Raw genomic sequence first — 14,265 nt, forward strand, 5'->3', positions numbered from 1 at the left:
CAAATAATTGTTTGTACGTCACATGACTAGGAAATTACAATATGCCATCACGAGTGAGTTATTTTTAGATGAGGTCTGTGGCTTACTCATGTGGTCCTCCCCCTCCGGGGCTGCCTGTTGCCTCTGGGTACTACGCTGGTGACATCTGCGGTAGGCAGTACTTTGTCATAAAAAAATTTGCAAATTTAGATTTTTTTTGGGGGCCATGACATAGAAAATCGCAAATTGTTTCTTTGCAAATAACAGAGGATAGGCTCCCAGAAAAATAGCAGACAAAAGGTGAATTTGCAAAGTTCCACTGTAATCACTTACACATTACTAAAATACAAAACACATAATATGAGTTTTAGGTCAGTCGTTGGACATCACGTTTTTGTTTTCGTACACATTCATGACGGAGTCTCTTCCGATGTGTGGCACTTGTAGTGAGATTTAGGCAGTGGGATGCAGCGATGGTAATTAACCTCGAGGGACTTGGATTGCGTCTCCGTGTATGTGTGTATCACCGGTGTTAGTGTGTGAGATCCTGCATGACGCTTTCTATCTCTAATTAATGACCTCCTACTCGCTGCCTGGTGGAGCATTTTCACTCAAGTCCTGTTGATGTGAAATTCCCCAGGCATGGGCGGGGGGGTCTTATTTGGTCTTAGTAAGCGTTTGTAGGTAAGCATTTAAATAACTGGCAGTGGGCGGTTGGAGACTGGTTAGTGAAGAGGCTCAACGAAAATGGGGGAAATATGACGAATACTTACACCGGCCGATCTCACATACGCAGCCTGGCTAGTTACAATATTTCAGTTCAGTAAAAAAAAAAAAAAAAAAAAATTGAATTAACTGTACGCCACCCACCATCCTGCAGAGTTGTTGCTGATATCATGCAGCGTAGTGAGGCAAACAAAATGTTGATCATAGTGGACTAAATTTGAGTGTTCCATGATCGAGTTAGGACCCAGTCAGAGAAACAAGGAGTACCAATTTCATTTCATTTTTAGAGATGAATATGTCCTTTAATGTGCTTCCTGTGTGAAAGTTTATGATTCAACTTGACTTGCTTGAAATTTGGTGGTGACTTGATTTGCTTGAAATTTGGTGGTGACTTGATTTGGTTGATTTTTTTTTTTCCACTGTGACTTGGGACTTGTTTAAGACTTGCACGTATGTGACTTACTCGCAGCTGGATCCAGCTGCATATTTTAAGAAGACTATACATCAATTTTAAAAAAAAGGTATCTGGATTCAGATTATTTTATTTTATGCAACTACTTGATGAAAATAAAATGAACCCTGGAGAACCCAAGAACCCTTTTCTTCTTTGGAAAATAATGAATTATACATTAAATGACTGCGATATGTTCACTGTACACCAAAATATATGTTTATTCAAATATTCAATGCTTTAATCCTAATTTAGGATTAGGGCCAAATTTGACCCTTTAGGTTCTCCAGGGTGTTCAACCCAGCATTTTTTTTCCTATTGTCTGTGTGTGTGTGTGTGTGTGTGTGTGTGTGTGTGTGTGTGTGTGTGTGTGTGTGTGTGTGTGTGTGTGAGATCAACAGACTACAAATTGTCACCAAAAATAAAACCCGACTCTGAAATCTCATCAAGTGGCTGCATGGTCCCAACTCACCTGACCAAACCATCTGGTGGGCCTACTCTCAAGAAGCATGTCAGCTCACGAGTGGCCAGGGGAGGAGGAGACAAGCACAGAAGACAGAATGACGGTGTACGTGTCTACGATACGTATTCACGAAACAAAGCAAGCAACGATCAGCAGTTGGGAGGATTTGACGTGCTGGATGTAATTTGTATGGTGGCGTTCGATCAAAAATAGCCCAATGATGGATTAGAAACAGACTGACCGCACACTTTTTGAGTCCTTCATTCAACCCTTTCATGCACCAATAATGATAACCCGTCACCTGATAACATGATAAGATGTCCACTGTAGTGACCGCTGTCCCTGAAAAAAGTTGGATCAAATGAATTTCCCCATAAAAAAAAAATCTATTGTGGGAGAGTTTTTGAAGTGGTTTGTGGATTGTTCATTTGACCCCCCAAACATTGGGTCAAATGAATTTTGCAGTGCTTTTTTGGGGGTTACTTATTTAACCCAAGTGGCAGTTGGGCCATTTTTGACCCATCATTGGGTTATTTTTGACCCAACTGTTCTTTAAAAATGTATTAATGGTTTCCCCCGTGGATGCGTATGAATCATCTGCTCGACGCAGGTATGATTCACTTCTTGGCTGGTTAAACCATTTCAACAAATCTCTATTGACGCCCATCATGTTTATGTGGAGGCCTGTGACCACAGCGTAGGGTCACAGGGGGTTGTCTTACTTCTCACCATAGTAACGGTCCCCTGGCAACTAGCCGGGAGAGCCAGTTATATTGATGGAACACCAAAGCCTTCTGGCTCCCTCACGCCTCACATCGCATCTCCATCGCTCGGCTCAGCGCCTCCTTTCTCCTCCTTCAGCCCTGTCAGTTGCGGTTTTGAACAGCTCACGCGTCTCGAAAGGGAGTCGGCTGCAGCGTCGTCAGCCCGGGGACGTTACCTTCGTTCTCCGTCGGGGGAAGCTGCCGGCCTCGCATTGTGAGTATCGGTAGCACGTTATTACTAATTTGACCTGAATGTAATTTGTACTTCATCAACTTGGAAGAGAAAAGAAGGATGCTTACTTGTTCTTATCTTCTGTTTTCCTCTTGTTTTTGTCCATTATGGATTGCCCCCCCCCCCTACACACACACACACACCTATTTTTTCATTTATTTTTTGTTTGTATGTGATAGAAAACCTTCCCGCCTGCTCAACTTTGCCCATCAGTGCCAGTCCAAGTCAGCATCGCCACGGGCGCGCAAGAGGAGCGGGAGGTCAAACATGGGCTCTAGCTCCTCCTCCTATGCCCCCAAAGCCATTTTTTTGGATGTGGATGGGAAAATGCAGAAGGTGAGTTTGAGAAAAAGAATGGAAAATAACCCAATTCCAAGTTATTGTAGTTTTGGAGTGCTTTACTGCCATGTTTTGTTGTCATCGAAGATAATCGAGTGAAATAGATGTGCGGTACGAGAACACCACAAATCTCTCGTTGTCCGCATAATAATCGGCAAATTAAATGTCAATCAAATTAACAAAGTTGAAAACATGAAATGAATTCACCATATTAGAATGAAGCTTGTTACAATGCAGATAGCCTGTTTAAACTTACTTTGTCCTGGACAGGATTTTTTTTTTTTAAATATCTTTTAAAGTTGAATTCAGTTGTATTTAACTTTCATGTAGAGTACACATTTACATTCAATCTTATGAATGGTTGTCATTACACTGGTATTTGCATCGTCAAATATTTTTGGAGGTTGAATATTTGGCGTAAAAAGTGTTTGAACCGTCGGAATAGATAACACAAAGTGTATATTATTATAAAAGAAAGATTTCAATAATAACGTTGAATGCGCCTTTCATTTGGAAATGACAGCTTTACCAAAGTGGGCAGTAGCTGCACAGAGAATATTGTCCATCCATCCATAAAAAAATCTGTGTGTGTGTGTGTGTGTGTGTGTGTGTGTGTGTGTGTGTGTGTGTGTGTGTGTGGGTGTGTGTGTGTGTGTGTGTGTGTGTGTGTGTGCCATTAATTCAATTTAAAGTACCTTCTAAGTATTCCCACGACGCGCTTCGCCTGAGTCAGATCTAAAAATGAACTTGCCACAGAGCGCACTTAGCCTTACAGGTGTTTCTGATAGCGAGAGAGGAAAGAAAAGAAAAATTCTATCGCTTGCATGCCGAGAAGGTCCGCAGTGAGTGGGATTCAGTTGGCAAATGAAGCCACGTTAGAATACTTGATTCCTGTGTGTTCTTTTATTTTCCCCAAATTTTGTCATCATGTCTATAACAATGAAATATGGGTGCGATAGGCTCTGTTTTCATGATACTAAATACACTGGACTTTTTCTTTAGCTTCTCTTTGCTGATCGTACGGGAGACATCATATGGTTTGACTGCCTACTTGGGAAGTATTTGCCAAATACTGTAGCAATAAAGTTGCTATTATTACCACGCAGCCATCTTATAAACCATTCTAAACCAGAAACTGCAAAAGGCTGTCTACATTTAGATTTCATTCAGCATCATTGCAAGCGCACATACGCTTATTTGCAACACTTGGCTGTCTGCTAAGTGTTTCAAGTAGAGAGCTGCTGATGACACATGTCTGCTCGAGGGCCCGAACCTACGATTCAGTGTTTGTCTGCGACACCTGCTTCTTTTCAAGGTCACAGCAAGATCACCGTCACTCGTTCTTGTGTTGCTCTTTCTTCTACACACGCATGCCCATTTTCTGTCTCGATTCATGCCATTGAATCACAGATTTACTTTGAGCTGTTGGGCATTTCTTTGTAGAATATAGAAGCCTCTTTCAAAGCGGTCTTTTCTATTGAATGTATTGTTCATGCTTTGAGCTGTAGAGTGGTATATGATCACTCTGCCCCGCCCTGTGAAGCAACACTGAGGCCTTGTATTAACCAAAATAACATCAAAGGGCTTGTCAGGGCTCAATGTATTACCTTTAGGTTTGATGTGTTTTCGTTTCATGTTGTTTTTAGTTTGCATTAAATCTCGTGGAAGAATACAATTGCGTGTGTGTTCTTCCCAGGTGGTGTTCAGTCGGCACTGCAGTCCATGTGATATTAAGGAGCTTCTTTGTACCTCTTCTAACATCCCCAGGTCGGTACCTCCGGCTGGCTTTATCTGCATTTTTAAAAAATTTTTTGTCATTACAATTATGATCCCAGTGAAATCTTTTTGGTGACAATATGCCTAATTTTCATAGTCGTGCTATTGACTCAGATTTTATTTTATTTTATTTAGATTTTATTGAGTTATGACAAGATAACATTGTCACGCGTGAGCTGTTGTATCACCTGATGCAGGTCACCCAAAAGGAGATGTAAATCCTAAATCCAGTAAATCATAGTCAATCCATCATTATGATGATGAGGAGGAGGAGGAGGAGGAAGAGGATTATAAAATATTGGCTTGCACTTCAAACTCCAAACCACATAGGGGCAGTGCATGACTAGTTTTGTGTTTACTTTTTTTTTTAAAGAAATAAACTCATGTTGAAGTTCCTTTTTAAGGCTTTTTATTTATGCATTCATGCTGAATGCTTAAAGTATTTACAATGAAGAAGGCTTTAAAGTTTTTGATGTTGTTGTTGTTTTTGTTTTTTGTTTTTTGTTTTTTTTTTTCTAAATAATAGCTGAATGGATTTACCATATTCTAACTTTTCTTTGTATGTTCTATCTACAGGAACACTGCAATCATGATGGTGGATCCCGAAGGCGCCTTGGTCTCAATTGATCCCACAATGCCCACCAATTCTCCCAAGTATGCGTACGATGAAATTTCCTTACTCAGACTTTTTCAAGTTAGGACATTTTGATATAGTCCTAATTGAATTTGAAGTTGTCTGTTTAGCTGTAACGCACCTCTAGAGAAGAAAAGAAAAATGAAATCGGTTCTAATAACAATCTCCTTTGTGTATAGCTCATTGTACAAAGTTGTGCCCCTGTCTACTGGCCAACTTGGAGGTAAGGAAACCTACGACCACGACCACATCCAATCATGAGTCAACAACAATCGTAAAACTAGCAAAGTGACAACTTTCGGACGTACTTGTCTGTGCAGAGAAGGAGGACATGTTTCAGAATGTGTTGTCCCAGGTGGCTGAGCAGTTCAGCAGGTGACACCTCTGGTGTTTTTTTTTTGTTGTTATGCCCGTTCAAAGCCACTTGCTCAAGCCCGTTGAAGGCAAACTCAGTCAATCGCTGTGTTGTTTTTTTTTTTTTTTTTTTTACTTATTTGGCTGCTGTAAATGACGCAATACGGTTTCCTCGCAGAGCGTTTCGCATCAATGAGCTGAAGACCGAGGTCACCAACAGGCTTGCCATGCTGGAGAAGAGAGTGGAGCGTAAGTCGTAGTTTGGAAGAAAAACAAATCCAATACGGTACGACGCCACAAATATGAAAACTATGAATTGGTGTGTTTATGTTTCAGTGGAGGGGTTGAAGGTGGTGGAGATTGAGAAGTGTAAAAATGATCTGAGGAAGCTTCGCGATGAGATGACATCGAGAAGTGGCGGCAGGTGACTCTGACGTTTGACATGATTTATTCGCCCGTCGGACAAAAGCCAGTCAATTAAATTCAAGCAAGCAAAAATCAGAGACATACGAGCGCTGTATGGTGACCAAAAACTCAACTCGCTTCCAATCCGTTTGGTACGATTCTTCCAAAAAGAAGCTTCACGCTGTTTATTGCCACTCCCGGTTTAAGTTCACTGCCAAACTAATAACAACAAACAAAGTTACACATTGTGTATTTAAATCATAGATTCGTCATAAGTCGGCTAATTTAATGCTAACACAAAATGGAAAAAGCCGTACACGGAGTACCGAAGAGCCTCGTTGTCGTGGCGTAGTGTCATGAAAACCTGGCATTTAAAAAGAGGTGTGCAGACTTTTATCTTCTGTAGCTCCAGCGTAATCCAGGGATGCTTTCTTTGGTCTGGAGTGAATGACACCCCTGGCAACAAATTGGGGTACGGCGTCTTGAGGGACGGATAGTGTTGTAGAGGAAATACAATATTTACCTTCCCAACACATGATAGGCTCATCCATGTCACGTTCCAAGTGCTTCGAATTCCTGGTTGCATGAGTTTGGTGTTCGAGATCGCAACAGTTAGGCCCTCACCCTAAGCTCCGAAACCCCTTTGGAAATGAACTTGAACAGAAATCATGAGCCAAAGCCCTTCCATAGTTTCAGTTCCTGTCTCAGGCGTGAACAGCCATGTGTTCTTCTGTTCAGACTTAGTACTCGACATGAACTCAAATATGTTTCTTTCTTGCTTTAGGATAAACTGCCCATGCAAATACAACTTCGACGACGGGAAGAAAGTCACCCCGAGACGAGATGTGCCCAATTACCCAAAGGTGCGTTTGATGAGACACTTAACATCCAACAAATGAAGATTCTCTCTGCTTCTTCTTACGCATTTGTACTCGACAGTATACACTGTCTCAGGAGACTGTCGAGGCGCTGAAGAAGCCAACGTTTGATGTTTGGCACTGGGAACACAATGAGGTATGGAAACAGTATGCGAATGCACGTCATCTAGCTATCTTTGATGCTTTTCATCGCAGCTTTTTGCACGGATGTCATCTTGTGCGGCTTCAGATGCTGAGCTGTTTGGAGTATATGTACCATGACTTGGGTCTGGTGAAAGAATTCAACATGAACCCCATCACACTCAAACGCTGGCTGGTAAGGAGTAAGAACACACCAGATTGCGAAACAAATTATTATTGTACAAAGTATTTCAGGAAGGGGGAAAAAAGGCTTGCCTCAAGCTGTGTATTTAACACTTCTGTGGTAAGAATGAGAATTTATGATGACCTCCGATCAACCCTGAAACGGAGTGTTTATGGTTCCATTATTTCTTACGGGGGTGGCCCGGTGGTCCATTGGTTAGCACGTCGACCTCAGAGTGCAGAGGTCGTGGGTTTGATCCCATCTCCGGCCTTCCTGTGTGGAATTTGCATGTTTTCCCCGTGCCTGCGTGGGTTTTCTCCGGGTACTCCAGTTTCCTCCCACATTCCAAAAAACATGTGAGGTAGACTGATTGGACACTCAAAATTGTCCCTAGGTGTGAGTGTGAGCGCGGATGGTTGTTTGTCTCTGTGTGCCCTGCGATTAGCTGGCAACCGGTTCAGGGTGTCCCCCGCCTACTGCCCGAAGACGGCTGGGATAGGCTCCAGCAACCCCTGTGACCCTTGTGTGGATAAGCGGATCGGAAAATGCATGGATGGATGGATATTTCTTACGGGGAAAAATGGTTGCACAAATCCAAACCTGTTGGAAGAATCATTTCCTTTCTCTTCCAAATTTAGTTGGCCATTCAGGAGAACTACCGCAACAACCCTTTCCACAACTTCCGTCACTGCTTCTGCGTTAGTCAGATGATGTACGGCATGATCCACCTCTGCAACCTGCAGGTGCGGATTCCCATTTTCCTGAAAGCCTGACCTTTTTGGACCTCCCAATTTGCGTAAACTCTCACTGTTGTTGTGCAGGAGAAGCTGACTTTAACTGATATGGGCATTCTAATGACAGCTGCGGTGTGTCACGACCTGGACCACCCTGGATACAACAACACGTAAGATTTGCTATTTGGGCGGGGTGACTGATAAAGCACTGGAGATGACTTTGACCTGAGAATGTTTTGAGACTGATGTTGCTGAACTGTGCAGCTATTCCACCGCAATGCTGATCCGGAGATTTTCATTTCGGGTTTTTTGGAGGGGGGGGGGTTGCGCTCGGTTGCTGTAGTTTCGAGCATTTTCATCAGCATTCTAAAAGCATCCACTCATGTTGCACACCGATCAGGTATCAAATCAACGCACGCACGGAGCTGGCGGTGCGCTACAATGACATCTCACCACTGGAGAACCATCATTGTGCGGTGGCCTTTCAGATTATTTCCCTTCCCGAGTGCAACATCTTTGCAAATGTGGATCCCGAAGCATTTAAACAGATTCGACAGGTGAGTGCGACTGCACATGTGCTCACCAGACCCTTTATTAGGTACACCTACCACATTTATTGACATCCAAGACACAAGACAATCTGCACAAGGATGGCCAGAGATGGATGCTTGGACAGTAGATGAACAGATCCAGATTTAAAGCAACGGCCAATTAGTGTTACTGCAAATACACTGTTGCGATGAGAACATTGACATCTTTATAAAAGCAGTTTTTGGGAAACGGCGTTTGAATTGCATCTCATTGGAGAGGAGTAATTAATCACATGTGCAGTTTTCAAGCCAACCTGAACAAAAAGCTAACTTTGCTCTTTTGACTGCAGGCCATTATCACTCTCATCCTGGCCACTGACATGGCAAGACATGGCGAGATACTGGACTCATTCAAGCAGAAAGTGGACAACTTCGACTTCACCAACGAGGAGCATGTGACCTGTGTAAATACATCATGTCAGCACTTTACAGCACGAGCGGCTTCATTGGCTATATCCAGTTTTAGATGAGTAAAGGCAGCCTGCGAACAAGTCATCAGCAAGACAAAGAAACTGTTTAAAAAGGGGGGGGGGGTGCGTCCGCAAAAGCTCTGGCCATTTCCGTAGCATACCTTTTAAATGCATGAGATGCTGTGAGTGGAGCCTCCTGAGTCGTGGTTGCGCTGGTAAAATAGGCGCGCTGCTTGTCCTTGTCCAACCCTATCACTTCAAAATGGTCCTGGATTTTCAGATAGCATAGCTGATAAATGTAATGATCAGATAAACTGTGTTTGTCTGAGGAGCGGTTATGATGTAAATTAGAAAAAGTTGACAGCTTTTGGTATAGAATGTACGTCTTGAACAATAATGCCTTTAAATGACGAACTTTTGTGATATCTTCAGCTCAAGATGGTATTGATCAAATGCTGTGACATTTCCAATGAGGTGCGGCCCACCGAGGTGGCCGAGCCGTGGGTGGACTGCTTATTGGAGGAGTACTTCATGCAGGTGAGCATTCAACCAACTCATATTTTAATTTAAAAAAAAATACTTAAACAATTCTTCAGCAGATGCGTTGAACTCAAAGTTAAATATAGTCCCAACAGAACTGTACGTTTACTACAACTTAAAACAGGTCACTCAATGGAGAGAAAACATTTATGTGAACATTAGCCACTCTGTGTTGCTTGTCTTTGTCTACCCCTATCACTTCACAATGGCCCTGGATTTTCAGATAGCAGAGCTGATTTATGTTCTGATCAGGAAAAACTTTTGTTTTTGAGGGGCGGTTATATTGTAAATTGGAAAAAGTCGAGAGCTTTTTGTTATAGAATGTACGTCTTGAACAATAATGCCTTTAAATGACGAACTTTTGTGATATCTTCAGCTCAAGATGGTATTGATCAAATGCTGTGACATTTCCAATGAGGTGCGGCCCACCGAGGTGGCCGAGCCGTGGGTGGACTGCTTATTGGAGGAGTACTTCATGCAGGTGAGCATTCAACCAACTCATATTTTAATTTAAAAAAAAATACTTAAACAATTCTTCAGCAGATGCGTTGAACTCAAAGTTAAATATAGTCCCAACAGAACTGTACGTAAGCAGTGAGCAATCAAAAATGCACTTCAGGAAAATAATGCATGCTAACATCTGCGTCTCCCAGAGTGACCGTGAAAAGTCAGAGGGCCTCCCGGTGGCCCCCTTCATGGACAGAGACAAAGTCACCAAGCCCACCGCCCAGATCGGCTTCATCAAGTTTGTGCTCATCCCCATGTTTGAAACCGTCATGAAGGTAGGCTTCACCTGCACGTGTCGCTTGTGTGAACACTTTGACATGCCTTTATCTGCGGTCTTCTCAAACAGCTTTTCCCTCAAATTGAGGAGATCATGGTTCAACCGCTGAGGGACTCCCGAGACCACTACGAGGAGCTGAAACAGATCGATGATGCCATGACAGAGGTAGAACCTATTTAATCTATCGTGTATGTGTTTGAGTCGTTGTCTCGAATATGAACCATTTTGAACAGAGAGATTCACTTCATCCAGATGCAGACCTCTTGATAATTTGATGTCACATTTCTGTCATTGATTATTGAACATTTACACAAAAGCCCCTTGGCTCGGTGTAACATCTAGTCCAGTGGTTTTCAAAGTTTGGGAAAAAATAAAGATAAAAAAAAAAAAAAACTTCAACCTTGTGTTAAAAGTAAATTTTCAGTTCTTAAAATCAAATAATTTTCCAAATTTACCCCGGGAGAATTAGGGAAATTACACTTTGTGTTTTTCAAACACCACATAGCTTTCGTCCACTTAGCTGAAGCTAGCACAATGTAAAATGTCATCGGTAAGCTAACGAATAGCATCAGCGTTGCAGGATATAACTCTTGTCAGGCACCTTGTTGAGCAATTAAGGGGTCCTTGGGAGAATTTTTCTCCGCCGCTTATTTTTATTTGTTTTCCTATCGAAGCTTATCTGACATTGTGATGACGATATCTGACAGAAATATCGCAGGCGGTACAATACAAACAGAGTGGGTCATTCCCTATTCTTGTTTGGTGTTGAACTTCATGTCTTTTGGGTCAGGCACCTTGTTGACCAACTATGGAATCATTCTTGGCAATTTTTTTGTTGTTTACATGGAAATTATTGGTTTTTTTTCTGCTCAAGATAATACAAACTAATGACCTAAATAATATAAATAAAATGAAAACAATACATTTCGTTGCCGTTTTACGAACGGGAGCACGATAATGTCGGTCAACACAAAACATTTAAGGTCAAACACTGAAAAAGAGAGCAAGATGTGAGATGAGCGGCTTAATCAGCATTGTGTATCCTTTAGTAGTGGCTTGGGTGGATATGATGGAGGGGTTTTCCCCCAAAAAGTTATATGAGTCAGCTTTAAACAAGGGACCTTTAAAAACAAACAGTAGCGTAACACCTGCAGTCAGATAATATAACAATGCTCACAGACATACATTATTTATCCGCCGCAAAGAGCGACAAATATTACTGCGTCTTACAAAGGCATTGTAAACGTCTTCCTGTATACGTTATACGTATGTCTGTATTATCCAACACCCAAGTGCCCAAGGCACTCAAACCAAACGCCATCTTGTGGCATTGTAGAGCATTACATATTATTTTGAATGTTTTCAGATGAGTTCCAGAGAAAACAAATAAGTGGAATTATGAATGCCAAGCCACAAGCAGTTGGGTGGTAACTGTTTAGCGACTTACTTTCCCACACTTTGAAAACCCGTATTCAAGTCAACAGTTTCAATTTTTGTGAATTCAAAATGTTTCATGTCAGGGGGGCACCAACTCCCCAAAAATCAAGTCACGTCTGTATGAGGTGCACACGGTCACACATGCATGCATGCGCACCGCCCCCATCCAAAGCCACTTGCTAACATACAGGTATGTCTTTTGTTCAATGAGGCACAGAAGAAAAAAACTGAAAATATGTCATTAGGCGGGAAGAAGAAGTAAGCTCCACAGTGAGTGAGTGCAGTGGTATCTGTGTAAGTAAGAAGTGACGCCTTGGTTGTGTGCTAGCGTTTAGTGTCATGAGTGTGTGACTGTCTCTACCTCTCTCGATCACTGTCGGTGCTGCAGGAACATGCGAACACTTTCATCATATTGAATTTCAGTCAGAATTCAATTCGGGTTACCGTTAAAAGGCAAAATCGTAAGAAAAAGGCTGTTGCATTAAACAGCTCGAACATGCAAATTTTCTATTACTATAAGGAAATACAAGACGATGCAGATGAAATAAGGACAACTGAAGTGATGAAATTGTCATAGCTTGGGAGAATTAGATGAATTACGCTGTGTTTTTCAAACGCCACATATCTTTCGTCCGCCTAGCTTAAGCTAACACACTTTAAGTCCCAAATCCGTATTACTTGTCGGAAGAAAAGGGCTGGTGCATTAAACAGCTCGATCATGCAAATTTTCTGATATTGCTATAAAGGAAATTCAACACATTGCAGTTCAAATAGGGACAACTGAAGTGATGAAATTGTCATGTATCCTTTTTTTCCCTCTCTCAATCGTCTTGTTGCGCCTTTTCCACCATTTCTGCTCATAAACTAAAGTGACTACCGTATTTTCCGTACAAAAAGGCGCACCTAAAAGCCTTGATATTTCCTTAAAAGCTCACAGCGCCTTAAAATCCGATGCGCCTTATGTACGGCAATTACGGTAATATTTCGACCCCAAACTGGCTCCTTGCTCAAGACATGCTGACAACGCAGAGTTCAAACTTAAGGCAATCGGTTACGCAGTTGAACACGGAAATTGAGCAGCGGCAAGAGAGTTCAACGAGTCAGTTGTTATAACTTGCTGTTGGTTAAGTGAACTGTGTCGCTGCTTTATTGAATACGTTATACTGACATCTGATCGTTCTGTTGGTGTTTCCTTGAGCATAGCTCCATCTAGTGGATGCATTGTAGATTGCGTCTTATAATGCCTTGCGTCCAATATATGAAAAAAAATGATAAAATAGGCCCTTCATTGAAGGTGCTCTTCATAATCCAGTGCGCCCTTTAGTGTGGAAAATACTGTATTTTCTGTTGACCGACATTTACTGGCCACTTTATTTTTTAATTTTTTTTACGCCCCACTTGACTGTATGTCATTCGATGCTGTAATTAAAAGTGCAAGTCCATTTAGGGTAAGGTGTAGTGGTCCGTGCATTGGAGTTGTGACAGCGGGTTTTAGGTGGTATTGACTAGACACAAAAGAGTCTTAGCTTTCTTCTTGTTTGCATCACTTTCTTTCCTTCATTCCTTCCTTTAAAAAAAAAAACTAAACACTAATTCTGCATGTCCTTTCTTCGCAGGGATCCTCTTTGGTGTTCAAATTCAGCAAAGACTTTAAGAAAAGCGAGTCTGGTTGAAGACTTGGGGTTCTGCGTTCTGACAATCAACAAGTGGAGCGACAAGAGGGAGCAGAGAGACGACTCCGCAACATACTCAAAGTTAGGCACCAAGAGGGCATCGTATCTTCAACGTTGACTTAGACTTTTGCACTGCATATAACAGAGAAGCACCCCCGTGACATTTGTCTGTTTATTTGTGGTGGCTAGCTCGATTTGTTTGTGTACTTTGACAGCACTGCAAACATTCAGGAAAAAACAGGTTCCCTAAAATCACATGATCAGGAAAACGAATTCTCAAAAATTATAATACTCTTTAACTCTTCCCATTCCCCAAATTGCTGAAATTTCCAAATACAACACCTAAATTAAGAAATTTCACATTACTCCCTGCAGTTTAATTTCTTGGCCATGTCAAACAATTTCAGATTCAGACTATTCCACTCATTCAGGATATCTGGGGAACTTTTCCTATTTCCCAAATGTCAAATTTAAATTTCCACATTCAGGGATAAAAATAAATTACCTTCTCTATTTACGGTAAATATATGTATAAAAACACTTCTGGTTATGAATGTAACACAATTTAATGAAAAACCGTGAGAAAGACAGCAAGTGAGAGACATACTATGTCGGACCGTTGGTCACCGAGGACCACCTGTATTTGGAAGTCGGTAATGGGATCGGCAAAAAAATGTTTTAGTCGACGTGGTGGAATTTGCATTTCAAAAATAAAAGAAAAAAAGAAAGAAAGAAATAGCAGCTAGCAGTTTAATGTCTCATAGTTGATATCAACATTCAGCCTCACTCACA

The 14,265-nt window shown here is 41.7% G+C and overlaps 1 protein-coding gene across 6 annotated transcripts; it reads left to right on the top strand.

Annotated features, from left to right (window-relative positions):
• Window positions 1-2,511: 2,511 nt before the first annotated feature.
• pde9ac (phosphodiesterase 9ac) lies at window positions 2,512-13,720 on the top strand. Of its 6 annotated transcripts, XM_019887734.1 has the most exons (20): window positions 2,512-2,597; window positions 2,795-2,951; window positions 4,651-4,721; window positions 5,307-5,384; window positions 5,544-5,587; window positions 5,685-5,739; window positions 5,897-5,967; window positions 6,055-6,142; window positions 6,908-6,986; window positions 7,063-7,137; window positions 7,231-7,317; window positions 7,944-8,048; window positions 8,127-8,209; window positions 8,440-8,596; window positions 8,920-9,033; window positions 9,472-9,576; window positions 10,233-10,361; window positions 10,433-10,528; window positions 12,012-12,094; window positions 13,417-13,720. In XM_019887734.1, the coding sequence occupies exons 2-19, from the start codon at window positions 2,883-2,885 to the stop codon at window positions 12,060-12,062; spliced, it is 1,557 nt and encodes a 518-aa protein (XP_019743293.1). In that variant the 5' UTR covers window positions 2,512-2,597; window positions 2,795-2,882; the 3' UTR covers window positions 12,063-12,094; window positions 13,417-13,720. The 6 variants fall into 6 exon arrangements, with proteins under 6 accessions (XP_019743293.1, XP_019743290.1, XP_019743291.1 ...); XM_019887731.1 differs by having other exon boundaries at window positions 7,063-7,317; XM_019887732.1 differs by having other exon boundaries at window positions 7,063-7,317; window positions 12,018-12,094.
• The last annotated feature ends 545 nt before the right edge of the window (window positions 13,721-14,265 follow it).

The sequence above is a fragment of the Hippocampus comes genome, unplaced genomic scaffold (genome assembly GCF_001891065.2).
Source record: "Hippocampus comes isolate QL1 unplaced genomic scaffold, H_comes_QL1_v1.1 scaffold6, whole genome shotgun sequence".
NCBI classification, from domain to species: Eukaryota; Metazoa; Chordata; class Actinopteri; order Syngnathiformes; family Syngnathidae; genus Hippocampus; species Hippocampus comes.

Coding starts and splice junctions, on each gene's coding strand:
- pde9ac (XM_019887729.1), top strand. CDS start 2,883: ATGGGCTCTAGCTCCTCCTCCTATGCCCCCAAAGCCATTTTTTTGGAT. Junction 5,385..5,543: donor ATGCCCACCAATTCTCCCAA/GTATGCGTACGA, acceptor CTTTGTGTATAG/CTCATTGTACAAAGTTGTGC. Junction 10,529..13,416: donor TCGATGATGCCATGACAGAG/GTAGAACCTATT, acceptor CTTTCTTCGCAG/GGATCCTCTTTGGTGTTCAA.